At 41.1% G+C, this 27463-nt stretch overlaps 5 protein-coding genes across 13 annotated transcripts in view; 3 read left to right on the top strand and 2 right to left on the bottom strand.

Annotated features, from left to right (window-relative positions):
- Positions 1-15594, top strand: part of LOC108110200 (sodium/calcium exchanger 3) — a 37013-nt gene extending 21419 nt beyond the window's left edge. For 6 of the 9 annotated variants that reach the window (XM_017219167.2, XM_017219171.2, XM_017219170.2 and 3 more), the window contains exons 3-11: positions 10051-10142; positions 11483-11521; positions 12733-12762; positions 13403-13551; positions 14067-14166; positions 14235-14354; positions 14411-14569; positions 14635-14806; positions 14893-15594. In XM_017219167.2, the coding sequence (XP_017074656.2) occupies positions 10051-10142; positions 11483-11521; positions 12733-12762; positions 13403-13551; positions 14067-14166; positions 14235-14354; positions 14411-14569; positions 14635-14806; positions 14893-15097 (1066 nt within the window). In that variant the 3' untranslated portion in view covers positions 15098-15594. Of the gene's footprint in view, positions 1-10050; positions 10143-10678; positions 10694-11482; positions 11522-12732; positions 12763-13402; positions 13552-14066; positions 14167-14234; positions 14355-14410; positions 14570-14634; positions 14807-14892 lie in introns of all 9 variants that reach the window. The other 3 variants (XM_017219173.2, XM_017219172.2, XM_017219174.2) reach the window with 3 other exon arrangements.
- Positions 6703-8827, bottom strand: LOC108110201 (membrane-bound alkaline phosphatase). Its single transcript, XM_017219175.2, has 2 exons — positions 7569-8827; positions 6703-7164 (listed from the first exon to the last, which is right to left on the bottom strand). Exons 1-2 carry the CDS (start codon positions 8796-8798, stop codon positions 6826-6828), a joined length of 1569 nt encoding a protein of 522 aa, XP_017074664.2. The 5' UTR covers positions 8799-8827; the 3' UTR covers positions 6703-6825.
- A 2313-nt stretch (positions 15595-17907) lies between the features above and the next one.
- LOC108110203 lies at positions 17908-19353 on the top strand. Its single transcript, XM_017219178.2, has 3 exons — positions 17908-18037; positions 18510-18695; positions 18769-19353. Exons 2-3 carry the CDS (start codon positions 18559-18561, stop codon positions 19022-19024), a joined length of 393 nt encoding a protein of 130 aa, XP_017074667.1. The 5' UTR covers positions 17908-18037; positions 18510-18558; the 3' UTR covers positions 19025-19353.
- A 1673-nt stretch (positions 19354-21026) lies between these two features.
- Positions 21027-24158, top strand: LOC108110245 (ralA-binding protein 1). The gene is made up of 4 exons (XM_017219232.2): positions 21027-21260; positions 21333-21465; positions 21534-22424; positions 22843-24158. Exons 1-4 carry the CDS (start codon positions 21164-21166, stop codon positions 23603-23605), a joined length of 1884 nt encoding a protein of 627 aa, XP_017074721.2. The 5' UTR covers positions 21027-21163; the 3' UTR covers positions 23606-24158.
- A 310-nt stretch (positions 24159-24468) lies between these two features.
- Positions 24469-27372, bottom strand: LOC108110263. The gene is made up of 3 exons (XM_017219251.2): positions 26151-27372; positions 24846-25025; positions 24469-24741 (listed from the first exon to the last, which is right to left on the bottom strand). Exons 1-3 carry the CDS (start codon positions 26176-26178, stop codon positions 24707-24709), a joined length of 243 nt encoding a protein of 80 aa, XP_017074740.1. The 5' UTR covers positions 26179-27372; the 3' UTR covers positions 24469-24706.
- Between the last annotated feature and the right edge of the window lie 91 nt (positions 27373-27463).

Raw genomic sequence — 27463 nt, 5'->3', positions numbered from 1 at the left:
CCCCAAAGTTGGTTATCCCCCCATCTTTTCAAACATACACCTTAGCAACGGGCTTGAGTTCGATTCGAGGCTCTTTAAAGCTCGTTGTACTGCCAAGTAAAAGTAATAAAATTGCGATTTGCTTTGGTAATTGCAACACAAATTAAATAAAACCATCTCGCACCTAGGAAAAGTTTTCTAATAAGAGAAAGTACTGCTGAGGCGGCGTTAAATTTGGAAAGCAATTTCGCTGGCTTAAGTGCTTTCGGCAGCGTCAATTATAAAATGTTTATTTTAGCCAAAATGCCAGATGAAGGTTAAGTGCGTTTATTTTCGAGCACAATTAGAAGTTCCTCGAAGGAAGAAATATTTTATTTCAGGGAAAACCTTGATTATTGATTTTCTAACTCTTTGAGTGCAAATGCCAGCTGGAACAGGTGCACTATGTTTTGTGGCATCTCAATCTGCGCTGATTTATGTTTGCCCTTCAAACAACTCAATAAACCGGCAGGCAGCTGAAAGTGACAGACCACCTACGACAAATGATGAAAAGCGCACAAAGCACCCAGGCAATGTCAAAGGTCACACTCACACAACCACAATCGCAGGAAACCACACAAACATGTCACAAACGATTGTGAGTTATGTTTACAGGCACTTTGATCTCCTTCTCGTTGGCTTCTTCATTAAAACGTCACCCAAATGTGACTCATGACGGGAAAGCGAAGGAAAAGTCAAGGAAATTGGGTGAGAAAATGGCAAGGTAAGGACCCAACGCGACCTGGCTCTTCCTGGCTAATTATAATTCCCAAGGACTGTGTGGGGTCATTAAAAATTACCCGACAAGATGGTGAGAAGTATCTTCTCCGTGAAGAACTCAATTAACGCTGCTCCTTTCTAAAGTGCAACATATAACCGGTGATGGGTAGGGAAATACATTTGTTTTAATTATGTTGAGTATGGCAAACAAATTTACCTGTAGGCTAGGTAAAAGGTTAGGTACTTTTTCAGGATTAAAAAAGGGTTAAAGGTCAGTTTATTAAGTTGTGCTCAGAGCTAAACCTCGAAATAATATTTTCCAGGCACTTCATTCTCAGAAAAATGTAATTTAATATGAAAGGATATGAATATGCAAATGTTAAATATTCAATCATAAAACTTAAATGGATCCCATTGAATTTTTATTTGCTTATCCTTTGAATCAGAGATATCTGAAAAATGGGTTTCCACATCCATGCCATTCCATTGATAGATTAATTGGAAAATGCATGCACTTTATTTCGATGCACAGCCCTTCAATCAGGCTTTTCAAATTCGATTGAGGGATTTGTTGGCTATTTATGGAGTCTGCATGGTGCTTAGGTTTCCACTCGATTTGCATTCAATACATTTTCCGAGAGCTGGCTGACAAAGGGAATGGCTTTTCCTCGTTATCAGGAATTCCCTAGCTTCTTTTTAATTAATCATTCCTTAAGTGTGGTCGTCTTTGTTTTGCATTCAGTGAGGCGAAATGAAAGAACTTTCTCAGCGTCCTGTGGCTCAGAAAGTCAGGAAGCTAATGAATACGGCTTTCATGGACTTCTTGGGAAGTGAGAACTTTGGCATTGGCGAATGCTCAGCGCAGTTCAGAAAATTACTCCAACTTTTGCAATTACAACTCAATAAGTAGGTAATTACCATGGTCAGTGCGAGGCGGCGGGTCTCTTTCATTTTCCGGCATTTCCGCCGAATATTTTCCCCCAAGCGCTCTGTGTTTACGGCCTTTTAATGAATGAATTATTACTCATACGACATGGCTGGACCAACAGAAAAGCGGAATTGTCTAAACAAAAACATGAACACAACCAAAAACACAAAAACAAAAACAAAACAAAAAAATAAATACGAGATGTGAGTTTGTTCAGTGGTTTTACGGCGAAATCTCAGCACAACCACACGTGCCGACAATAGGGGGAAAAACTTGTGGGGCTGTGGCCAATTAAACGGTAATTTAAAATTCCAGAAAAACATCTCACGTTTATTTACTGTGCGGAAACTTTTGTCATGGTCAGCCGCATTTCGTCAGATCCTTGTCAAAAGAAAATGCGGCGAAATAACAACCAGAGAATTAATTTCTGAAATCTTTCTGGTGACCATTTCCGAGATTGATTCAATTAGCTTGTGAGAAAGTTGGAAAATCAATTTACGGTTGGAAATTGTTATCTTTATCTGGACTTTGTGTACAGTTTGAGGTTTTTAGGCTTAAAATGAAAAGCAAGACTTTGAAGATGAAGGTTTCCTACCATATTTGGCACAAGAAAGGGGGAATTCGGCTTCACTACGATATTTTAAAGACAAGAAAATCAACCATAACTGTGGGCTTTAATAATAAATAAAAAGAACAATATAGTCATTTAAAATTCATTCTTCAAAAAATAGATATATTTCCCTTTCATTTCATAGTATTTCCACATTCCGCTGAATATTTTTCCAAGTGTCGCTGAATATTGTTCAGTTTAAGTTGAGAACAAAGAAGCGCAACATGGAATTATTTAGTTATCCAACACGACATGGAACTAGGACATACGGCACGTGACTTGGCCGAGGGGGTGCAGTGTGTTCCCCTCCCTTTGTCTCCCTCAGAGTCTATCCCCCTGAGAGTGAAACTCACCGACCTACAACACCACCCACAGCACCACCCATAGCACCTGCATGTGACATGGCTCGCGTAGCCCGCATTTAGCTGGCGGGTTATTATTTACCCGATACGATTGTCGGGCCAGAGATAGTGTTGTTGTTAATTTCGCGCCTCAACAAGTGTAATTTGTTGTCTTTGCGGCGACACCCGCTCAAAGGCAAAGGCAACTCTTTGTTCTGCACTTCGGTCACGCTCATTTGTCGAACATGCATTCAATTTGGCGCTATCTGAATGTTCAGATCGGTCGTCCCCTTAGATTCCAAGTGACAGGCCAAAGATAAGTAAGCCACGTTTTGGTCAGTATGAATATTGTTTTTTAAAGGCAATTAAGGTGTCAGTAAAATAATGGGAAAATTTTAATTGCTGTGCTGAAGGGTTAATAGGGACATTAATATAAAAAAAACTGCATTTTTAGCTAATTTTAAGGACTCTAAATGAACTGCTAAAAGTTATATAATTATGACTTAAGCTTTTAAACTAAATTAGTTGGTCAATTTATGAAGCTTTGATTTTAGCCTCTTTTAACTCGATGAAATGTTTGCGCAAGTTAGTCAAACTTGACGTTTTGATAGACTGTTCAAATTAGGGTCAATTTAACTGCCAGTCTAAAGTCCATATAACTCATTACGAACCTTCGCCCATTCGGCCAAGACTGAAAACACTGAAAACGGACAAAATACCAACGGAGCTCTCAGATATTTTCGATAAATTTTAAATGAATCTCGCGTTTACTTCGTCAATATTTGACAGCCTGATAGACCAATGAACAGCAAGGACTAAGACATGACCCTCTTCTGATCAACTTTTCGGAGAATAAACACAATTTCGTTTTCAATTTATTAAATTACTACCCTTGACCTTTGAACCTTCGCCGAGGTGATTGCTTTCACTTCAGTATCTGCACCACTCGATAACTCACATGCAGTGGCATGCCACTTGAAATCACTCGTCTGATAAGTATGCATGTTTGAGATGCACAATTATGGAGTTAATGGACCAGAAGCTTGAGTAGAATGCAGTGTGTTGTCATTTACATAATTTTACCAGTCCTTGATGATTTTACATTTCATTCGCATAAATTAAATTAATATAAGTATTCAATTATTTTACTTATTTTTAAAAGCCATTAAATTTGAGAAATAAGAGAATGCGTTTCTGTTGGAGTTTATGAAAATAAAAATAAATTCAGATTTTTCCATCACGAAAATGCTTGCGGTTACGAATAACGTGATATTTTCATGAAGCCATCTGAATATTAATAAAGATTCTGATCAAATTCTGTTAAACCCGCCGTAATTGACCACCGAGTCCACCTGTTGAGAGTGGAAAAACTCCAGGGAAATGTTGTTTTTCAACTTGAAAAAACGTTGCGATAATTTCCACGTGTCAAACAGTTTATGGTCACTTAATTCCCCTTTAATTTCGAACGGACTGCTGCAACTCAAGGGCGGCGGGCAGTTACACTTAATTGAATTCCCCGAAGTGGCAATCAATCTGACGCTGAAATTTCTTGTCCGAATTTCCGCCCGCACATCCTGCAGTTTTTCCTGGAAATTCCATTAAAACGACGCCTGGCAAACACATTAATAATTATCGATAGAGAGCATTATTAATTGACCGTCTGGCCGGGAGCCTGCCTGACAATCTAATGGATGCATATTGCAATCAACACCAATAGCCCACTAAGCCCGCCGGCCTTCTTTTCTGCCCAAGGATTTTCCGCTCAGTCACTTTACTCGAAGCTTGTTTTTCTTTTTGTAGTTAGTTTTGCAATGGTTGGTGAAATGAATACCGCACCCAGGTGACTTGGATATTTTGCCTTGAATTTGAATTTAAAATTCAAAACCTCAAAAGCCACACTGCGTCCCCAATAATATGATATGCAGCCGCAACGTCATTTGAAAAACTTGCAACCAAAAGCGACGTTTTCTGCCCGCAACCCATGGGTGGTTCTGCTGGGATTGCCAAGTGGGGCAGAGATAGGATACGGGCAAGCAAAGGTAAAAGTTTTCCAGAGTTGGCAATTGGGGTTTAATGGTTAGTCCCGCCCAAAGCCATGTCCCATCCTCCATCTCCCACCTTGTGCACCGCTCATTGCTATGCAAATTGCTGTATTTTTCTTTAATTTTATTTTCAAGCACAAGTTTCACCGCCCTCCACCCACCTCTACCTCTGCCATTTTCCCATTTCCATTCCCAGTCTTCCGAGGGTGGCCTCGCCCTTGCGTTGACTAAGTAATGCTATTATGTGTGCTTGACCATACGGGTATTTCAGGGGATTGGAAGAGATAGGGGACAGTCAGTCAGTGAGTTTGCATGCCAAACAGGAGTAGCTACTGGCAAAGCTCGGCCAGGTAATTGAGGCGCTTAGCAGTAGCCGTGAAATCGTATGGACGGGACAGAGGTCCTCTTGGCCGGATTATTAGCCTGAGCTCTGGCATCAATCAGTTGAGACGTTAAGGCGTTGTGTGTGTGGGACATGCGGTAGCTGCCGGATGCTGAAACAGATCCGGAATGCGGAGGTGCGGACTGTAATCGTCGGCTTACAAGCTCATCCAACCAAATTTGCTGATTTTGGACTTGGTCTTGGGTCTTGGTCGAGTGGGATTTTGATTCGCACTCCCTTTGTTTAACTTTTACCATGTTGTATTCATGGTTCCATAATCTATGCATTGTTCTCTTCAGGATCTTAATTGTTTTCGTTCTAATTAAAGCTCGTTGTGGGTTCGCAGCAAATGACTTAAATTTAACAATACATTCAGCACAATGCCTTTTAGCTTTATTGGAAAGCTAAAGTTTGATTGTAATCCTATATTCTCATTGTACTGTAGGTTTTACCATTATAGTTGCTAAAAAGTGGCTCTAAAATGAGAAATACAAGGGATTTTTGGCAGCTTTAACTATAACTTACTTACCATAAAGACAAGAAAAAAGGGGTTTAGAAAGTTTTCATTATCATTTTAAATAACAAATCTTATTCCTACAAATATTCCAACATGTGATAATGACCTCCTCGAACCGCACTTGTTGGCCAAGTGCAAGCGGTCACCGCAAAAACCAGACCAGACCGGAATGACATGACCGCAGGCAAAGAGTCCGGCCTTCCGGTTAGGCCTACAACAGCTGTCTTTGACCATGTCTCTTTCGTTGGCCAACTTGTCTGCTTCTGGTCAGAAGCCCACTTGATAGTTTCGCAAAATCAATAGGGGTGTCGTATACTGGAATGGATTAGGTACGGGGTGTGGGTAACAATGGGCGACAACCACGTGGTCGTTGCCATTGAAATCAAACGGCGGAAGTGTTTCAGGCATCGGCGGAATACAACAAAATTAGCATTGAATGCCAGGGCAGCCGAACGGTGGAGGCCCTGTGCTCTCGAGTTCTGAGGTTCGTTGTTGGTTTTAATAGCTGTCATATAAGGGGAAATGAGTTCTACACCCATACACTTGCATACATTCGATTTGCCATTTTGTGGGCGGCGGATATAATTTGGCGTTCAATCGTATCGGAAATGGAGGTGGAAACGCTTTTGCACAAATGCGCCGCAGAGTTATTGGAATCCTTTTTAGGCTGGCAATTTGCGTGCAATTTTTCAAATTAGTCATCGTCGCCGCGATGACGCATGTCTTTTAATGATTTTAATTACCCTTTTGATGGGGTACGAAGAAAATTGGTATTGCAAATATGCAATTACAAAACTCTCACTACACGGAGTCTGCCCGCTAATCTGTCTAATGGCATCACAGCACGACCCAAAACGTGGCAATTTGCACATTTCCAAGGGCTCCGAAAGTTTTGGCGTGCGCACGCAAGGGAACCCAATCCAACAATCCCAGTCCCAGTGCCAAGAAGTCGGGCAAGTAGCAAGGAGCAAATAGCAAGGAGCAACTCTCACATCAAAGCCCCTGATGAGTTTCAAACTGTGAATTACGAGGGCGTTGATGGGAAGGAAAGGAAGCCACCGACACGAAAAGGGAGAACTCGGGCCCGAGTAACCCAGTTAAGAATTTCCCTGGAAAGTCGCTTTAATTCAATTTGCAATTTGCGTTCGCATAATAAACTCGAGTGCAGGCGAATGCAAATGCCGCTTGCTGGCTGGATTTAATGAGCTTCAAACTTAATTGTAATGGCCAGGCGGCATGGCATCCTCTCTAGCTCTTCTAGTAGCTTCTACTTGCACATGGTCTGGCCCTCGCCTAAACACGATGCGTAGGCCATCAGGTGGGGAATAGTGTTCTGCTCGTAGACTCCGGTAAACAGGTGCGCCCATGGACCTAGAGCATACACGGGAACATCGTCACCTCCGTGGGAGTCCAAGTCGATTGGCACTCCTGAGGGAAACTCATCGTCCTGCGATCCAGTCACCAATGTGGTGGGATCCTTGCGTTCCTTAGTTTCCGCATCGTAAAAGTTCTCGAAGCTCGGTCCGTTGGCGTAGCTCAAAGCCATTTGGGGTTTGCCATCGTGTCCATTCGTTGGAGTCGTTCCAAATATATCTGCACCGCGGTACTAAAAATTATAACAAATATTTAAGTTTATAGTTTTTGTTAGTTAAAGGTTTATAGTTAGTTTACATGTTAGAGACTTATTAGCTTTCTAATCTCAAGGCTTGAATCTTTATAATGTGATTAGTGCAACTAGTAACTCGTAACTTAAACGTTATAGAGCTAAGCCATATTATAAATAAATAAATTAATTAAATGAAATATGGTTTCTGAGAAATCAGGTTTCCTGAAAAATATTATTAAATCTATTTTACGACCCAAAATAATCATTCGATAATCACAGTTCTAATCTATGACACAATTTATGACAATGTGTGATTATTATTATATAGCTACAAGTTTTTGTGTGTTATCTATATAATAATAGCAAACATTCTTGTCCTTAAGCTAAGTAGGTCCGCCACTTACCGAGTATCCTGCGTAGGTGAAGACATGCGAGTGATCAGCGGTGACCACCAGCAGAGTGTCATCCTCGCTGGTCAGCTCCTGGGCAGCTGCAATGGCTTTGGAGAACTCAATGGTTTCATTTAGAGCCATTCGGGCTTTATTATCGTGATGAGCTTGGTCGATGCGACCGCCCTCAATGAAGAGGAAGTAACCCTGATCACTCTGGCTCATGTACTCGATGGCCTTGCGGGTCATCTGCTCTAGAGTGGGTTGGTTACTCTCCGGCGTAGTTTTCATCAGGTACTGCAGGTGATCATCGTTGAAAAGACCGAGGAGACGATCGGTAGTGGTCAAATCCACTGCCTCCAGTTCCGCAGCGGTCGTTACATAGACATTCTTAGCGCTGGCTGCCTTGAACTCATCGATAAGGTTTAGACCGTCGGTACGCTGACCATAGGATGCCAGGCTGGAGTCCACAAAGTGCTTTCGTCCACCGCCCATGATCACTTTTAGTTTGCTGCCCACCTCGCCGCGGGCCAACTGATAGGCAATGTCCTGGATGCCGGAGTTAGATCCACAATCGCTAGCAACCTCGGCATCGTTTTCCCAGTCGCGTTCCGCAATGTGGGCGTAAACACCGGAGGGGGAGGCATGGGTCACGCGGGTGGTGGTCACCAGACCTGCCCACTTGCCTGCGTCCAGGGCCCACTTGGCAATTGAGTCGACGTGGGTGCTCTCGTCCAACATGACCTTGCAGTCGGTGCGGGGAACTTGACCATTCACGCCGATGGTACCCTCCTGACCTTTCACGCCACACAAATAGGCGGTTGCCGTGCACGCCGAGTCCGGAACAATCTTATCCACGGAATAGGTCTTCGAGAGTCCCGTGTAGGGGAAGTTCTCGAAGGACAGGGACTTTTCCTCTCCACCCAAAAGATTGCGAGCCGCTGAAGTGGTGGTCACACCCATTCCGTCACCCAGGAAAAGGATCACGTTCTTGGCCTGGCGCTTATTCAGCTCGGTAGCCAACTTTTGCTGAACAAACTGAACGCCCTGTTCGCGCCAATAGGCGTTGGTCTCCTCGCCCTCAACCACCCGGAATGCCTTTCCATTTCGCTCCGGTTCCGGCATATCCGGATGCATCCTGTGCTCCTTGCATTGCTCCGGAGTACGGCCACATTCCGGGGCCGACCAACTAGGTTGGGCCAGCAGAGCGATGGCGATCAGAAGTGCGTTCAGCCAGCGGGACATCTTGCTCAAGACTGACCCTGGTCGGTGGTTACTCCGACTTTGGCCTATGGAGAGATTCGATTCGAATCGATTTTGCGATAAGATACGATAAGGCGGAGACGTGTAGATCCCATAAATGCCAAATCGCATCAAATCTAATACGCCACCTAATTCCCTTAGTCCAAGGCGTGCTTTTATTTACGATGGCCAGCGACAAATTTTATAGATTTATTGTCGAAGGGGGTGCTTCGCCTCATATAAGCCATATAGTAGGTGGGCACGTGAGTAGTGGGACTTGTTGCCGAGCGTGTGGGTCATCGGCGGATTCAATGAAATGCTCAGGAAAGCCATTGGGCTATTGCCCATCACGTAATCAAGCTGGAAAATCTGGCGGAGGCACGTGAATGATTTGATGGGGGCCAGTATAACCAGTTAAAATGAGGAAGTGGGTGGGTCCGCCACATTTCACATTTATTTGGAGCCATAAAAAACGGGTCATAAACAGGTGACTGTTTTCGCCCGGTGGTTTTCCTTTTTAATATCAAGCTGAGAAATGCAAAGGCATTGGAATGGAAGAAAGGCAGCTGCCAACCGCCGGAAAGGTTAAAGTTGAGCGGGGCAAAAGGAATAAGAACGAGAAGGAGGAGGTTGTGGGTGGTCTGACCTTGGTTTGCACTTGGCAGCAAGGAAATTAGCCAAAAGAAAATGAGTGGCAGCCAGCTTAGAGCTGCAACTGTTGAATACACAGAAATCTTAAAGTCAACCATCGTGTTTGGCCACTTAAACTTATCGCTATCGCTGGGCCAATTAGTGTTTGGGCATTCGCATCGAAAGCAAACAAATGGTCGATTTTATGGCTAAAAATAATAATAAATTCTTTGAAGCAATTATAAATTGAGTCAGTCACTCTTAAGCACATGAATAATGCAAATATTTATTTTCGCACAAGGCCCACCGGGCGTATACGTAATATACATGATTTTTTTTTTTTTTGTTTACACAACACACCGAAAAGGCATTCAGTTTAAGTGAGCGGGGCGGGTTGGCAATAATGTCGCAGCAGAAAGCTGCGCACTTAATGCTGGCTAATAAATTTGGAGCTCCGTTTCGAGTGTCAAGATTATGGCCATTTTAGCCAAGGCGAAATGGCATTAATCAAACGGCCCAAAGCTCTTGGCTTATATGCAGTCCATTGGCCACTTCACACCTCACAAGCCCCGCCTCTTTTACAGTCCTGGATAAGCACTAACCCCTGCACCTTAATCCCTTGCAGAAAAGTCATCGATCTGTACATCCTGGAGGAGAGCAGCTATGAGAAGGACGTCAGCTTCAAGGTGCACATCGGAGAACCTCGGTTGGCGCCAGGTGAGTTTTGGTCACACTGCAGCAGAAAAATACACCAGAACCCAAGAAAAACCCCTGGACCCTTATCCAAAACTCCCATGAATACCATCCAAACCAAATCCCATTGAATATGCTAACCAAATTACGTGAAAGCAGCCCAGCTATCAGTGCACCGAAGACGGCACAAGTTCTTATCTGTCCTGGTCAGAAGTTCAACCTGCGACACTTGGGACACCAACACTTCAGCACCTTTTTACCCCAATTTCTTACCCCTATCCCATAACCCACACCCACACACCCTCAAAAAAGTATCCCAAAAGAGACCCACTTGGACTCTTTCACTTTGACCCCAAAAAAAAAAAATATTACAAACAGGTGGAAAAGCCCAGCTGAAATAAAACAAAAAAGAAAACACGAAAACTTTGTAAATTGGAAATTCCAATTTGAATTGAACGAAATTGTTACCCGGTTTCGTATGTCTTTTCGCATCCTATCGACTACTCATGGGTTCTTTTATACTTTTTGGTCTTTTTAATTTGTGTTCTTTATGCTTCTAGATTCCACTCACTACCGTAAGCCTTGAATTGTGCATTAATTAATTTTATTTTAATTGAACACGAAAGCGCTGAAACGCGAAACGAAAAATGAATGGGAAAAGTCAAATTCCAATTGCGATTGGTCAACACTTTCGGGGTTCGGTTTCGGTTTCGGTTTCTTGAAAGTAACCTTAAGTTTCTGCTCCATTAATTTCCTTCACCGAGTGCGGAAAATGCGGGCAAAAAAGTGCAAATTCATTTTATTATTTTCGATTTATTTTTTTTCTTGGTTTGAACCCAAATTCTGGCATTCCACGAGAAAAAGGCAATGACCATAATTAAGTTGCGTATTTCGTTTAGATGTTGTGTATGTTTCCACCTTAGATGATACCACTTCCTGTTTATGTTTTCTGTTTTTAAATTCATTTCCCATTCTCCTTTCTGTATGTACTTGTTTATATATATATATATATATATATACTTATATTTATATTTATTGGCAATGGGCAGGAAAGTGATAACTTTTATGTTCTGTATGTAATAACTCATGGAAGTTAGCGATATAAATAAATCACTCGCATCTCTATCTATAGCCCCATGTCGAATGCTAGCCCACCTGAGATCGATTAGGTTTTAGATCCCCCTCCTCCATAAACCCCAGCACATCCCACTTCCTTAGATCCCGAAGTACTAACCATAGACATTTGCTTGTGGCCATAACATAAACTAGACTAAACATTTCCATTGTCCATACTTGTCTCTCTAATCCAATCGAACCACTCGCCTCCGTAAATGCCAAATGACACATGTTCAATCCTCACGCAGATGACACTAATAAGGAATCATTTTTCAATCGATTTTTTGGTATGTAAACGTCTTTTTTTTGCCATATCTTTGCATATTGCGGGATCGATCGACCATTTCAAGTGTTCAGTTAATAATGAATATGCCAAAAAAAAGAAAGAAAGAAGGTGAACGATGAAGAAAGTCGAAAGTAAACGGTCGGGCACTATCATTTCATGTGTCTTCTTATTGTTTTGTTAGTTCGATTGGCCATTAACCCACACGCCGTATACATAATATTATTAGTGTCGTATTCGTTAATGTATCTAAATGTTTAGGCAACGAGTATCTATGTGTGTGTGTGTGTGTATGCATCTGCATCTGCATTTATCCCAAAACAATTGCGCTTTTTTCGACGCAGCAGCCACGCACTTGATAAATGCAAGCTTCAAGCTTTCTGTAAAGTAATACTACTACAAAAAAACAATATGCAAAACAAGCAAGCAAGTACCGAAATATCGGGTTCGTCTTCAATTGAAATAAAGTTAGACCAGGGTCACAGTTTTTGGTAATGTTTTGGTTATCTCTATGCTCGGCGGACATTTGTAATACGCGCTTGTGCCCGCTCCTCTCACATTGTTGTGTGCCTGTGCCCGCCCCGACTTGCTGCTCGAATTCGATCCGATCCCGATCTTTGATCTCGCATCGAACCGATATCATCGGTACCAATTAAACATGCCTCTGCATCGCCAAATCGATTTGTAAGTAATACACGTTATCGCTGATGAGTAAATCCAGATATTTGGATATTTGGCTTTTTGTTTTCCGTAATTTGTGTTCTTTTCTTTTTTTAATCGTTTTTACCGTGTATTATCTGTGTGATGTTCTAGACTTAAGGCAATTATAACTTCATTGTGAACGGCTTCTGATCTAAGTTTAAGACCATGTCGATGTATTCAGTTTTGTGTTGTTCTGCTCTCAAGTATTATCTTTATATTATATATGTGTACGTGCTTTGATCCAATGATTAAAAACCAAAGCTAAATGTTCTTAATAAATAATAACAAACCCGATTAAAGAACATCCAAAATGTAGCCATGTTCAGTGACAAAATCACCACAGTCATCGCATATTCGTTAACTGAATATTTAGAAAGTGATTGTTGAAGCAATATCCGACATGTTTGAGACCATTTAACAACGATTCTCTGAACTTTACCCCAAAAAAATCACCCCATCCACGTACTTATCATGGTCGCGATTGTCGATTGTCGAATGTCTTGATGTCTATAGAAAAACACGAACACTCCGGAGATCCCACTCGTGAGTCATCAATATCTTGGGGACCTAATGTCAAGCTGTGACCTTTTTGCATGCCTGGTTCTGTCAATCTGTGTTCTGTGCTCTGTTTTCTCTCTGTCTCTGCTTAATATGCAGTTTATCAATTTCCATTTTCCGCTCAATTGCATCCTGATGGCACTTTACCATAAACATTTTCGCAAACTCATTGGAGTCGCAGTAACGCAAAACCCAAAAAAAGTTTATAAATTTAAAAAAGAATTTTCTTTATATACCACACCATTGTTTGACACTTCAATGAGTTTCGATTGTGATATCCCCCTCCTCGGTTGTCCCCTATCCCACTTTTCAATTAAAGCCCGCATCCCATTACCACCATATGCTTCTAATTAGTTTCCAACTAATTGGGGGCGTATGTGGGTTCCTTAGTTTCTGTTCCAGTCCAAGTATATATTTTTGTGCTCTTTAATCTCTGTCCAACATCGAATTCCCATCACCGTTTCGTTTGTATGCCAACACACCCTATGTCTGTCTAGTTATACTTTACTATGATACCATTTACTATTAAGATACTCTGTTGTGGGGGCGTGGTTGCATGCAACACGGTGTTTATAATCAATTCCATTAAATCGGTGGACTAATAATTTGATTACTTCCTGGCCAGACGACGAAATGGCAGCCAAAATCAAGGAGGTCGAAAAAAAGGACGTTCAGGATCTGACCGAACTGGATCGCATCCTGTTGCTGAGCAAACCGAGAAACGGAGAACTGACCACCGCCTACGTGCGCATTCGTGAGAGCCAGGAATTCAAGGTAAGTACTCCGTTTGATTGAATCGGACACAAGGAACGTCCCAAATAGTCCAACAATGCTAATGAAAAGCAATTCCATTCACTTGATGGCCAAACTGATGACCAAAACAGACAAAATCCCAGCGCACATTTACATGCAGCTAAGTGAATGTGTGTGTGGGCTAGACAGTAACACCCATAATGACTCCCAGGTGGAAAACCATTCTTATCCAAGCGCCAGATCGAGTTACTGTTAACCGCTCAGGTGCATGGCAAATAAGCACCTAATTGTGTGCAAATCTCTAAATGACACGTTGAGTGCTCTGTTTGCTTGCCGTCTGTGTGTGTTTTACGGGCTTGTGTTCATTGTCTGTCGGTGGCGTATACGTAATATGAGCTCGGAGAAGTTGGCCATCAATCTGGTATTTTGACTTTGCCTTTTTAGATGGGTTGTCTGTTGCTAGGTTTTTTTATGGAGTTGAGAGTGTTCTAAGAGCTTTCTTTAGTTTCTTATCAATTTCTTTCAAATATTTACAGGCTACAGTCGACAAACTGGTGGCAAAAGCGAACGTTTCTGCCGTCCTTGGCACTTCGTCCTGGAAGGAACAATTCAAAGATGCCCTCACCGTTATCCCAGGTAGACTATTTCTTCTTTTTTCAATTTCAATCGATTCCTTTTTCATGATTCAAACCAAACACTTGCAGCCGATGAAAGTGAATTTGATAACGACGATGAGGAGGAGGAGGTGCCCAGCTGCTTCAGCTACGTGAGCCACTTCGTCTGCCTCTTCTGGAAGGTTCTGTTTGCATTTGTGCCGCCCACTGGTAAACATCCTACGCAGTTTTAGTTGATCAATCCTTAACCACTTTCACACCCCCAGACATGTGCGGCGGCTATGTGACCTTTGTGGTGTCCATATTCGTGATTGGCGTCATCACCGCCATCATCGGAGATGCCGCCTCCTATTTCGGTTGCGCTCTCAACATCAAGGACTCGGTAACGGCCATCCTGTTTGTAGCCCTGGGCACCAGTATACCAGGTGAGCGATTTGATACCCTTGCTTAAGTATCCCATCTTTAATTTCAAACTCCTCCTGCCCCTCAGACACATTCGCCAGCATGATAGCAGCGAAGCATGATGAGGGGGCCGATAATTGTATCGGCAATGTTACGGGCAGCAATGCGGTCAACGTGTTCCTGGGCATTGGCTTGGCCTGGACCATTGCCGCAGTCTACCACAGCTCCCATGGCGGGATCTTCAAAGTAGAACCGGGAACGTAAGTAATCACTTCTAGAACGTAAAATATTTAATTTTTAGTTTAATCAATTAAATTCAAATTCCAAATCTTGTTTTGCATTTCAGGATTGGATTTGCTGTGGCGCTCTTCTGCGGCGAAGCCCTGATTGCCGTTTTCCTCATCATGTTCCGGCGCTGGCACAAGGGCATTGGCGCTGAGCTGGGCGGTCCGAAGGTCTCCAAATACATCAGCGCAGCGATCCTAGTTTTCCTCTGGGTCTTCTACGTGGTCATCTGCATACTGGAAGCCTACGATGTCATTCGGGTTTAAGAAGCTGGCAACCACATTGCTTTAACTTTGTCGTTGGCTTTGTTATTTGCATTGGCGTTGAGATTTTTAGCAAAGTTCGTAAAGTTACAGAAGGGCAGAGGACAGAGCTAACAGATATTATGATGCTATCGAAGGATGCTGTAGATGCAGTTTTTATATGTAAACTTATGAAATTGATTTATATGTATGAATGTGCTAGGCGCTATATATAAATATTTCTTGTGTAAAATTTATGTTAATACTAAAAGTAAAATTTTAATGTTTAACTAGGTTTAAGTCAGGCTTATATACAAACAAAAGAAAAGAAAAGAAAAGAAAACCCATTTTTACGATTATTATCTCCATTCATATATGAATTGTAAATACAGAAAGGCTGCCACGGCTCAGCAATCTTGTAACTGTAACGAGATCATTTATTGTTATGCCATATATACTTAATTTACCTTCTAAAAGAATACGATTATATTTATTATTACATCATTCTATGTAAAACTTAAGTCATTGTTGTTGTTTGTTAAAGCTGTACTTAATCCACCCCATAATATCAAAGCGGAAATTCGGAATCGATTATGGGCTAAAGATGATAGAGTCTAAATCGTGTTTTCCCATAGTCCAAATTCGATATTGTCTCTCCATCTGCCGAATACCATTGTTAATTTAATACATGTGTAAGTTTTAGGAAAAAATCTAAAGGTTTTAGCCAACAAGAAACGCAATCCCTCTTAGCCATCTACTACAAATACTAATACTACTAATACTACTACAACTACTATTACCGAATAGGAGCCTCCTCGACAACTAGTTCTAGTCACTTAACATACACTATCGACACAAGTCCAACTAGTGACATTTTCATTAACTCTGACCAAATGGCAAATGGCGGCACTACTTACTAGCGATTAGCAAGAAAGACCATCAGTGTTTCCACACACTGCACTGAACACTAAACTACAAGAGAGCACTAATCAATTTACTTAAAAAAAAGACTTTCTATTTGCTTACGTCGCTGGCAGTGATCGAAGTAGAGAAAACTGGATATTAAGGCAAACACCAAAAACCAATACCGATAATGAGAATAACAAACTAGAATTGATTGTAACCCAAATGTAATCCAAATGAGCAGGTACATATTTTTTGTATAATGTTGTACTATTTTTAATATAGCAAAATTCTAGCAAATTAATGAAGATGAAGAAGAGAGGAAGCCTAATGATATTTATAGCCACATGCATAAATTTGTATTATATATATATTTGGGGTCACACAATTGTACGGGGAACTCGTTGAGAAAACTGCGCCAAATTTAGTCGTAATTGATAATTAATTAACGCATACATATACGAACTATGAAACGATTTAATAAATATACAAACATGAATAAATAATGTATTAAGTTATATTGTCAACGTTTACTGATAGATATTATGATTAAATTTCTTTTTAATTTATTTCAATCATGCCTTTTCATTTCATTCGTTTATTGAATCGAAATTAAGACGATAAGTTTGCAATAGATCGAGATATATATTACTGCAGTTAACAGACGATTCAAGGAAATCAACCAGGGGTCAGGGTAAGATATCCATGGCAAAGAAATCAATATATTACAGAGGCGGGTAGGAATAGAAGTGCCGAGGAGTAGTGAATGTAACAATACGATACAGATATATAGATATATCTTTATATATGCATCAAGACATACAGACAAATTACCCATAGACGATTATCTTTAATGGCAAAGGCAAATAAAACGATTTAAGTGCTTCCGACTTAGGATGTAGGTACTTCTAGGAGTAGAACGCGTATCTGGATAAAACCGTGAGCAGGTTACTTTACAAACTTATTAGTTCCACTTAAGTCTTATTTACCCTATGGTTTCTTTTAATTTTCTATTGGTTTAATCAATTTGAGTTCCATAGATGTACGATAGTTGATAGGATTCGAATCTGTATGTTTGATTGGCAAACCAAAGAGTTAATATGTATGTGTATTGTACAATATTAATCATTTGCTGTTTGTTAAAGTGTTTTTTCGAATTCAAATTATACCTGCATTTTTAAATGTATACTTATGAATGTGATTTTACCCAAACAAAAAAAAGAGAGAAAAACCCTAAGCAACTACAAAACATATACTCGTACATCCAGAGACCCATTTAAAATGTATTCAAAAACTAAGCCGATAAAGTATGCAAATAATCGAATAGATCGAATACCACATATGTAGTTTCGTGTAGCATATGCTTGGGGTGAAGATCTATCGATCTCACTTACCGTAACTCTTCTCACTTCAATACGCTATAAGAAAATACCCGAACGAATGCAACACATTTGAATATACTTGTACTCACTAAGAGAACATACTCGTACTCGCAACGCTAGCCAGGATCTACAGATCTATCGATCTCTAGACGAAAGCTTACCGTTTTACATAATCGAATCGAATAGAGCCTAGGGCCTAGAGTTACTGGCATCTCTCAGCAGTGCTGCATACGTATATATGTATTCCGTGCATGTTTACCAAAAAGGAAACCCAATAAACTAATACATTAAACCGATCGATCTTAAACTGTGATCTTACTTCCCTGAAGCCGGGCACTTATCGCTATGGGAAACTGGGGGAGACTCTACATTATGCAATGCCCCAAAAAAGCTGTCGGAAGATAAGACCAACCGCCGGTTGCGGAAGATGAGCAGCGGAGAGACAACGCCAAGAGCTACGGAGATAAAGTTGTTTACAGGAATCCGAGCACAAAGGCAAACAGCCATAGCAATAAAGCGATGAGACCACCCCAGCTGCAAGCTAATTAAAGTTGCGACAAAACGAAACCCAGTCACCAGTTGTCCGCCAGTTCTCCACGGAGCAATTCCCTCTGAATTGCACTAGCTGCACGGTTTTGGAGTGTTTGTAGTCCCACAGACCTTCCCGAGAGACAGACAAGTAAGAAGGCTAAATGGCTAAGAGCTACGAATTTTAAGTACCCTCTTCTTAAATACTAAAACATAGTGCTCTCTATTTAACAATTCAAATGGCAAAATTTCAGTTTTCATTAATTAATTAACTTTAATATTGAATCAACAACTGGCTTCCTTTTCCTTATTCCAAGAAGATTAAATGTATATTAAATATGATTTATGGCTGTAAATGTATGTCAGCATTTTTTTTGGTGGATTCCAAACATTGATAATTATTTGCCACAATGCTTTCCTTTTCCATATGTTCTTTTTAATAATATAATATAAATATTAATAATAAATGTAATATATAATTAATAAAAAATAACAAGAAGTGTAGAGAATTTTATTAACTAAAAAGGTCTTAATATTCCTAATATAATACAATTTATAAATATTATACAAACTATTTTACTTTGTAAATACAAGTTAAAAAGCATATTCCATCCTGCCTACAGAACCAACATACCCTTATTCTTAACAAACACTGGTTATCCCAAGGCAAATATGTCCTGCAATGAGAAAACAGCGCTGCTGGCAACATCGCAACAAGGACATCAGCAGCGGCAGCAACAGCACATCATTGTTGTGCCGGGGATGCGGAAGGATCCAAAGGATTATGAGCCCATTTTCACAACTGCTGAGTAAACGCTTTCCGTCGCATTTCATTAAAAAATAACTTCGTTACATAGTGCCTTCACCCCACTTCTTTCGCAGATATTCCTACGGTTTGACGCTGGAGGAATTGCTGCCCTTCGCTCTGGATCCCTGGTGGCAGAATGTGCGGCGCCTCAGTTGTGGGGTTCTGGGATTGGCCTTCCTGCTGACCCTGATTGCTGGACTGGCTATGGCCTATTCGGGCAGTGTCTGTCAGTCAAATAGAGCAATTAGCGGAAACTTTACCACAACTACGACGGGTACGCCACTAGCCTTGGCTTTCAACGGCACGCAGTTGCTGATGGGCAGCTTATAGTTGCCGTAGGCCAATCCTTGGAACATTTTTGAGATGCTGCAATCCCCCATACGGAATTGCATCAGCCGCATAAACGCACACTATCTGCATTTGTTTGGCTTGCCGGTTCTGGATGCGATTTTACTCTAGTTGCCAACTGACCGATAAGCAATGCAGCGCGGAACCGATTGATTGCGGGGCAATTAAGCTGATTAATCTAATTGTTTTTAGAATATTAAAAGTTGCCACCTATAAACATGTGCTCATGAAAAACAAATAGACCTTTGTCGGTATTATGAACGTTTATAAATATGGCAAACAGTCAAAAAAATAAAATTACTTTTACCATATGGGAATAGAAAAAAATTATTATATTTGTTATAGCTTTTATCACATTAATATATATTTATGATCTTCGCTTACATTGTAAATGAATTGAAAGTTTAAAATAAATAAAAAAAACAAAGCAAAATTTGAAACGGTTGAAAGTTTTGTCTTCTCTGTTAAAAAAAAAACCAGTTTCTTACTGGAAATAATAATAATAATAATACTTTATTCAACTGACTATTTTAATTTTTTATCAATTATATGAATATAGTAACTACCAGAGAACGTCAAGGGTGTCTTTTTTCGGCACCCGAATCACACTCATAAATTTCGAGTGTGTGCCGCACTCATGAACAGAAACAAAAGAGCACACACAGTGCACAGATCGGTTTGTGCGTTTTGGGTGTTTGCGTTTTGACACCCCTCAATTTTAGGCACATGAGTCTAATGCACAGACACCCTAAACACTCATAGCAAATGAAGCGAGTGTCTGAGACACCCATGATTTTTGGGAAAGTGAGTCGGGTGTCGAAAGTGAGTCGAGTGTCTCGAGATGAGTCGAGTGTCTCGAGATGAGTCGTGTGTCTTGAAATGATTCGGGTGTTTCGGGTGTCTTCAACTGATCTGTATGTTTCGGGTGTCTTCAGCTGTATTGCATGAGCAGGTCATTGAGGGTTGACCGAATAATTTTACATGAAAGGAAGGAAGGAAATCCCAATAATTAAACATAAATATAGCCCCTTAAAAATCAGAAAATAATTTGTTTTCCGTTTGGATTCATTTTAATCTTAGAAAAGTGTATTTGTAATAATAAAAATTATTGCCGTCTTCAGTAACTAATATTAGACAATAAGAGTTTGTAATCATTACAAGTAATTAATCTTCAATGACAAAGTCTTAAAAAACGCAAAAAAAAAAAAACTGGCATTGCATCAAGAATACATATAAGAATACAGATCATAAGTCAATTTCACTGCGAATAGCAGGTAGATAACCTGGCACGGAAAATCCCATAATATTTGGCCTGTTTTAAGGGACCATTATTGGGATTTCCTTCCTTCCTTTCATGTAAAATTATTCGGTCAACCCTCAATGACCTGCTCATGCAATACAGCTGAAGACACCCGAAACATACAGATCAGTTGAAGACACCCGAAACACCCGAATCATTTCAAGACACACGACTCATCTCGAGACACTCGACTCATCTCGAGACACTCGACTCACTTTCAAGACACCCGACTCACTTTCCCAAAAATCATGGGTGTCTCAGACACTCCTTCATTTGCTATGAGTGTTTAGGGTGTCTGTGCATTAGACTCATGTGCCTAAAATTGAGCGGGTGTCAAAAACGCAAACACTCATAACGCACAATCCGATTTGTGCACATTCAAAATGTGCTGTGCAAGACACTCACCCTTATTTTAGGGTGCCGATCACACTCTGAGTCCCGAAAAGGCACATATGATTCGAGTGCACTCATTGTATGGGTGTACCCTTGCCGTTCTCTGGTAACTACATATATTTTAGAAACGTTAACATTGTGAGTTCCTATTTAAAAGATGATCTAAAAAGTTTGTGTAAGATGTTATTAACATGTCAAATACAAATGTAAAATGTAAAATTAAAACAAAAAAATACAAAGTGTTAATAACCATAAATACATTTTTTCTACATGACATAATGGCGCCACTGTACTCCCACAACGGTGCTGGCAAGCAACCGTGTTTTCGATTGTTCATTAATCGATTATTTGTTGCATTTGTTGTTGTTTACGCAAATTGTTTACGGAAATTATTTATTTATTTACTGTCGGGGAAGTGATTTACTGTCATGGATTTCGACAGTCCCGAGGAGAAGGAGTTTCCCGGGCTGTATGCTTCGGAGGCGTCGGATGCCAAGTCCAAGAAGAGCAAGGAGGAAAGTGACTGTAAGTTAAAAATGAAAAATCGTGGGCGTAGAAATGGTGAAAAATCAATGAAGCCCAAAAATCCCTTTGCAGTCAGCGAGGAACACGAGCACAGCAAGAAGGACCTGTTGATCGGACGACGCAAGGACAAAAAAGAGAAGGGCAAAGATCGTGGATACGCCGCGCTGGAGGGCGAGAGCTCGCCTGAGGAAGAGCTGGATACCAAGTTCGTTGAGACCTAAGAAAAAGTCACCTGATTCAGACATAAGTAATCCCTATTTTATGTGCCCCCAGGAGTCCTTCAAAGTCGAAAAAATCAAAAACCTTTAAATTTACTAGCTCCAAGAGCAAGGAGAAACGCGAAAAATCGCGTGACAAGTCCGATAAGGATTCCAAGCACGCCGACGAAGAGGCTGGTCCGTCCCACAAGGCCAAGGAGAAGGAGCGAGACAAAGAAAAGGACAAGGAGCGTGATGATCTCAAGAAAAAAGATAAAGAGGATAAGCGCAAGGAGAAAGACAAAAAGGCAGACAAGAAAGACAAAAAGGACAAGAAGAGCAAGCAGCTGTCGCAGCAGCAGGATGATGCCTCCGCCGCGGAGGAGGTGCTGGCCCTCGGATACCCTGTCTTTGGGGTGTCCGTAAGCCTGGCAACCGAGCGGTCCCGCTGCCACGACGGCGTGGATATACCTTTGGTTGTGCGCGACTGCATCGACTTTCTGCAGGATCACCTGAAGTGCGAGCAGATATACAAGATTGAGCCCATCAAGACGCGTCTGATGCACTATAAGCGGTTGTACAACAACCGCGAGCACGACTCCGCCGTCGATGAGCTCAATCTGCCCACCGCCTGCAGTCTGTTGAAGCTCTTCCTGCGCGAACTACCGGAGCCTCTGCTGACCACCGATCTGGTGGCTCGCTTCGAGGAAGTGGCCTCCCATCCAAAGGTCACCACGCAGCAGGCAGAGCTGCAGCAGCTGCTCGAGCAATTGCCCAAGTGTAACCGCACTCTGTTGGCGTGGGTACTGCTCCATTTCGACGCGGTGATCCAGCAGGAAAGGCACAATAAGCTCAACGCTCAGTCGCTGGCCATGCTGCTCAGTCCGACACTTCAGATGTCACACCGACTAATGGTGGCCCTACTCTGCCACTGCAACAATTTGTTCGCGGATGTCAAGCTGATTAGGTGAGCAAACACCGGCTAGCCTGATGTCAGTGGTGGGAAATATTCAATTCTTTTTTGTTTGGTAACTTTTTTAAGCAATGCTTGGCGAAATAGTAGTTACTTTCTAATTTATTTTCCATTGAAAGACACCTTGTACCACCCACTCTATATATTTTCCTAATTTAATGATAGAAACTACAAATTTCTATTACGAATGAACCTAAGAAGTACAATTAGCACTCAGATAATTCCCATCACTGGTAGTTGTAGATAAGATCTAGCCGTAAAACTCGCGTAATTTAGTCGTTTATTTTTCCGTCAAGAATGAGCACAATACCCCGCAAACAGAAGCGTTTAACGCGTTTCGCCAGCTTCCTAATAAGGCATAAAAGCACATACATAAACACTGTTATCGCCTTTCTAACTTGTCATCTTTTAGGTATGTCCCCCCGCTCACATCAGCCAGCCCAAAGCTTCCGGATACACCGGAGGACATCCAGACGGAGTTGCGCAAGCAGGACAGCCTCCTGAATCAGATTCACAGCGAGATGAACGCAGGTTTCATTACCAAGAAACGCGAGGAACAACTTTGGGAAGTACAGCGTATAATTACACAACTCAAGAGAAAGTTACGTACCTTTGAGAAGAAACAGGAAAAGTCCGTGGATGAATTGGACACAAGCAGCAGTGCTCCGCCAACGATCGCAAGTGAGGATACCACGGATTCGAACGCAACTCTCGCCCCGACCGCATCCACTAGCAACAGTATTACCCTTGAGGAGCCAAAAACAGAAGAGCGTCCCACCAAGGATGCTCTAATACATTTTTCTATTGATCCCGGTACAGGCTTCATTTTATTGCCCAAATCGAATCCGCACCGCGAGAATTTGCTGCGGCTTCAAATCGAATACGACGAGCTGATGGAGTGGCAGAACGAACTAAAGGCCCGCATCGTCTCCGAACGCAACGAAGTTCACAGGCTCAAGCAGTTATACGAGCAGCAGTCAATTAATAGCCAAATGGCTGCATTAGCAGTCGGATCACAGGCACCGCCTGAGTCTGACTATGAGCGCATTATCGAGCATTATACACGCGAAAATGCGCTGCTGGAGCACAAGAAGAATATGCTGGGCATGGAGCTAAAGGAGGAGCGTCGAGCCTGCATAGCCCTACAAGTTGAACTGCGACTGCAGAAGTTTTAAACTTTAAAATTTAAAGTATTGAAAATATTGATGTATTACTAGGATGGGTCTTATTTCAAGAAACTAAAAAAGCTCGTTTCCAAAAGAACAACAAAGACTTTACCAAGAAACCAGTGAGGGTTTCAGTAATAGTTCCTTTACAGTCATCTATTATTAATCTTCACCGGCTGAGAAATCTTGAAAAATTTAGATTTAGAGAAGTCGATATAAAATATCGACAAAACCTTATCTAAAAACATTTTTGTCCGCATCAAAATGGATAATTTTTCGAATTTTTACAATAAAGATTCCCTAATACTATCAAATAAAAGGCACTACGAAATTTTGTATAACAAAATTGTAATTTTGGCCAAGTTAAATATTTAAAATTTTGACAATGAATACTTTTTATCAGAAAGTCTCTTGTTAATTTGGAAATGACCGAGTTCGTTCTAAATCCGACCCACCAAAATATATGTATATAAGATTAACCACTTTAAATCTCAATGTCTAAATATGATCAAATGCTTTGTTAAAATTACAGTTACTGTTGAAATGGCGCAAAGCCTCAAAACTACGTTGTTGACTAAATTTAGCGATTTGGTTGGGTTTTTTTAAATTGGTAAAAATAACAAAAAAGGAACATCTGTAATATAAGATAAGGAAACCGTGCTTGTGAGGCCTAGACTATCAAGATTCGATGTACTAAAACTGTCTGATGACTTAATTCCAATCCGAGCAATAGAGGGCATAGATTAGAAGATCAGGGTTTATTAATATATATATAGACGACGGGTTGGCTGTTCGTTGGGGTAAAGCGGAAATGAAATCATCGCTTATTACGTCTCGTCAACATTGTGATGGTCAAGGAACTAAGCATTAACTTTGCGTGCTACGATTACTTTATTTAATATTTATTATTAATAATTTTAGAATACATTATCATTATGCATTACGTTCTGGGCGTGTTCTGTATTCCGCTGAAGTACAACTTAAAAATATCACACACAAATACCACGCGAGAAAGAAGAGTCCTCCGGAATGCCAAGCCGCGTCCACTCGTTCTCCTCCATGATTAAGTTATTTCTGCTGGACTACTGATCAATCAATTCATAGCTCTATCTACGGGCACTCCTTGTCGCTGATCTTTTGAAAGTCTAAATAAGTAACGGTAAAATGGGTTTTATTAAGGAAATGTAATAAAATTGCAAACATTTGTAATGGGAATATTTATGGTAACTATCATGATTTCTATACTCACTTGCATTCTGCAGGCAATTCTCCGTCTTCATCACGCACAGATTGCGATAGGTCTTGGTGGAGCCCTTGTCGTCCGCAGCACAAATATGTTTGTACTCCTGCGTGTCGCAATCCATGACGCACTTGGCACTGGGATCGGGCAGGCCGAGGCACTGGACCAGGGAGAAGGCAAACAGCGCCACTATAAATAGACGAAGACATCACACCCAATTAGTTAAGCAGGAGGCGTGCAAAAAGAATCACTACCCATCGACTAGACCCGCATACAAAGTGCCCTGATCAACCCATCACCCATGATATCACCCACATCAACATCCCCACCAACAATGCCAACGAACGCCCATCGATCCACCGCGACGCCAGAGCGTCTGGCAATGCCAACGAGATTCCGTGATTTCGATGGCGGGGGGAAGTGATTCCCCGTCCCCAGCACTTGGAATCGGGATTTAGCGCTGCATGTCTAATTAGCCATGTCGGCACGCAATGAAACCAAATCCGCGGAACTGCGTTTCTGTGGTGTCTAACCTAATGACTCAATCCAAGTAAAAAATTTTCCATTCATAAATTGTTGCGATTGCAGATAAATAAAGTATTCGGAAATAACTTTTCGCTAGGATTAAGATATTTCAAGATTTTTCCCGTTTATAAAGGGTCACCATTTTAATGGGTCACATTCTTGCTGTTTTGACGCAGAGGACTCTTATCTGAGTCAGCCTTAATGAGTCAGCAATATGCCACATGTTTATATATAAAAATATTAGTTGAAATAGATTATTTTACAATGCAGTTGGTTTAAAAATTCCAGTAATTTTCTATTTAAAATTTTTAAAATTTATTTAACAAAAACTATTTGAGACTTCCTTCCTATGGGAAAACCCGAAAAGTTGTTCAATAAACCTTGAGATTTAAACGTTTCAAAGATAATCGTAGTACTATACAATCTAAATTTATTTCATCAATTTTTATTGATATTAATAAAATTTCAATTCCAATGTTATAGAAATATTCTGACCAGCCTTGACCCCATATGTATGTATTTAACAAGCAACAAACTTAGATTCATTTAGTTTATGCAATTTTCTATGAAAATGGACCATAAAGTTCTTGTTTATTTAACATAGAAATATTTGAAATTTTTCTCCGAATTAAAAATCAAAGAATTCACCAGAAAAGCAATCAGCCTTAATGACTTAATATACGTTCTTTTCACATGAAATTAAATGGATGGACAAAGTTTTAGTTGGTAACTTCAGAACTCCGTTCCCACTGTTATTGGATTCAATTATTAAAAAAATATCGTACTTACATGCCAACAATACTGCAGACAGCTTCATGTTGCTAGTAGTTATTTAAGACTTCCGATTTACTGAAGTATTTTGCACCTTATAGATGGAGAGATGGAGCACACTTTGCACAAACGTATTTGCTTTTCTTTTAATGAACTTTCCGGGTCAGACGAATTAATTATGCCGTGCCTGCGCTTGGTTTCTAGTTGATTAAAAGTGTTTAACGATTTTCTGTATATATATATATATATATATATATATTAACGGAATATATAGTCGCCTGATTTGGGGCTTGTCACTGAACTTCAGACACGTGTGTTCGCCACTGTTTTGGTTCTTGATACGCTGTAGATTAATTCGCGCACGATTTCGATTCTGATTCAGAGTTTTGAACTGACAACTGAGAACTGTATATTCCGGTCCGTTCCGATCCGACTCTCTCTATCGGCGAGGCCGCACAGCACGCGTCCAAATGCCAACTGAAACTAAAGCGCCGACAATGGAAGATATCCTCCAGCCTGAAGCAGAAGTCGAGTGGGCTAGTCGATTGAATTGACTAACTGACGCGGTGACTCGGTTTGACTGATTGATGGCTGATGGCTGGACGTTGTCCGCTGGGATTGGGATTGGAATTGGAATTGGGATGCTGACCGCTGTTAGATATGGATACTGGGATACGTTTAGATGCTGTTGCAGATACTTGTCTGCAGAGAGAAGAGAGAGCACTTTGATTTTCAATTTCAGTTTCGAGTCGCGAGTCTGGGTTTGGGTTTGGTTTTCGGTTTGGCTATGTGGTTTTTGATGTGATTTTGATTTTTGGGCAGGAGTTGGGGTCCGGGTTCGGCAATCAATCAATCAGGGCCTGTCCGTCCGACCGGCTATATGTATCTCTGTATCTGTATCTGTATCCGTATCGGTATCTGTATCTGCGGCTGTCGTCTGCCGTCGTAGCGCACGAATGATGTCCGACCACACAGTGCCTGTTAGTTTTATAGAATTTTTTCATGCTAAAAAGATTTACGCTCGTGTCGTCGTCTTCAATTTTCTTTTTGTTTCTCCGCACATTTCGCCTGTAGTTGATTTCTGATTGTTTTATTGTGTTTTTTCCTTGAGCATTGGGTATTGGGTTTTTGGTATTGGTTATTGTTTCTGCGGCTGCTGTTGATGTTAGCTGGACTGGAATATGCCAGATGAAACGGGGCAGGGCACCGAAATCGGATGGGTAGATCGGTGGATTCGGTCGATCGGTCGGGTCGGCCGTTTGATCGATAACTCTACAGGCAGGTCACGTTGTCGTGGCCCAACTTGTTGTTGCCTTTTGGGTTTTGAGTTT

This window comes from Drosophila eugracilis, unplaced genomic scaffold, assembly GCF_018153835.1.
Source record: "Drosophila eugracilis isolate 14026-0451.02 unplaced genomic scaffold, ASM1815383v1 contig_1135, whole genome shotgun sequence".
Classification (NCBI taxonomy): domain Eukaryota; kingdom Metazoa; phylum Arthropoda; class Insecta; order Diptera; family Drosophilidae; genus Drosophila; species Drosophila eugracilis.
Note: the sequence above shows the minus strand (reverse complement) of the source record. Positions and strands in the feature narration are given on the sequence as shown.

Bases quoted from the DNA above. Each gene is read 5' to 3' on its own strand.
- LOC108110201 (XM_017219175.2), bottom strand. From the start codon at position 8,798: ATGTCCCGCTGGCTGAACGCACTTCTGATCGCCATCGCTCTGCTGGCC. The intron at 7,165-7,568 runs GTAAGTGGCGGA...TATAATTTTTAG, and splicing joins TCACCTACGCAGGATACTCG to TACCGCGGTGCAGATATATT.
- LOC108110203 (XM_017219178.2), top strand. From the start codon at position 18,559: ATGTCCTGCAATGAGAAAACAGCGCTGCTGGCAACATCGCAACAAGGA. The intron at 18,696-18,768 runs GTAAACGCTTTC...CTTCTTTCGCAG, and splicing joins CCCATTTTCACAACTGCTGA to ATATTCCTACGGTTTGACGC.
- LOC108110245 (XM_017219232.2), top strand. From the start codon at position 21,164: ATGGATTTCGACAGTCCCGAGGAGAAGGAGTTTCCCGGGCTGTATGCT. The intron at 21,261-21,332 runs GTAAGTTAAAAA...ATCCCTTTGCAG, and splicing joins GAGCAAGGAGGAAAGTGACT to TCAGCGAGGAACACGAGCAC. The intron at 22,425-22,842 runs GTGAGCAAACAC...GTCATCTTTTAG, and splicing joins GCGGATGTCAAGCTGATTAG to GTATGTCCCCCCGCTCACAT.
- LOC108110263 (XM_017219251.2), bottom strand. From the start codon at position 26,178: ATGAAGCTGTCTGCAGTATTGTTGGCAT. The intron at 25,026-26,150 runs GTAAGTACGATA...GTCTATTTATAG, and splicing joins GTCTGCAGTATTGTTGGCAT to TGGCGCTGTTTGCCTTCTCC. The intron at 24,742-24,845 runs GTGAGTATAGAA...TTACTTATTTAG, and splicing joins GAATTGCCTGCAGAATGCAA to ACTTTCAAAAGATCAGCGAC.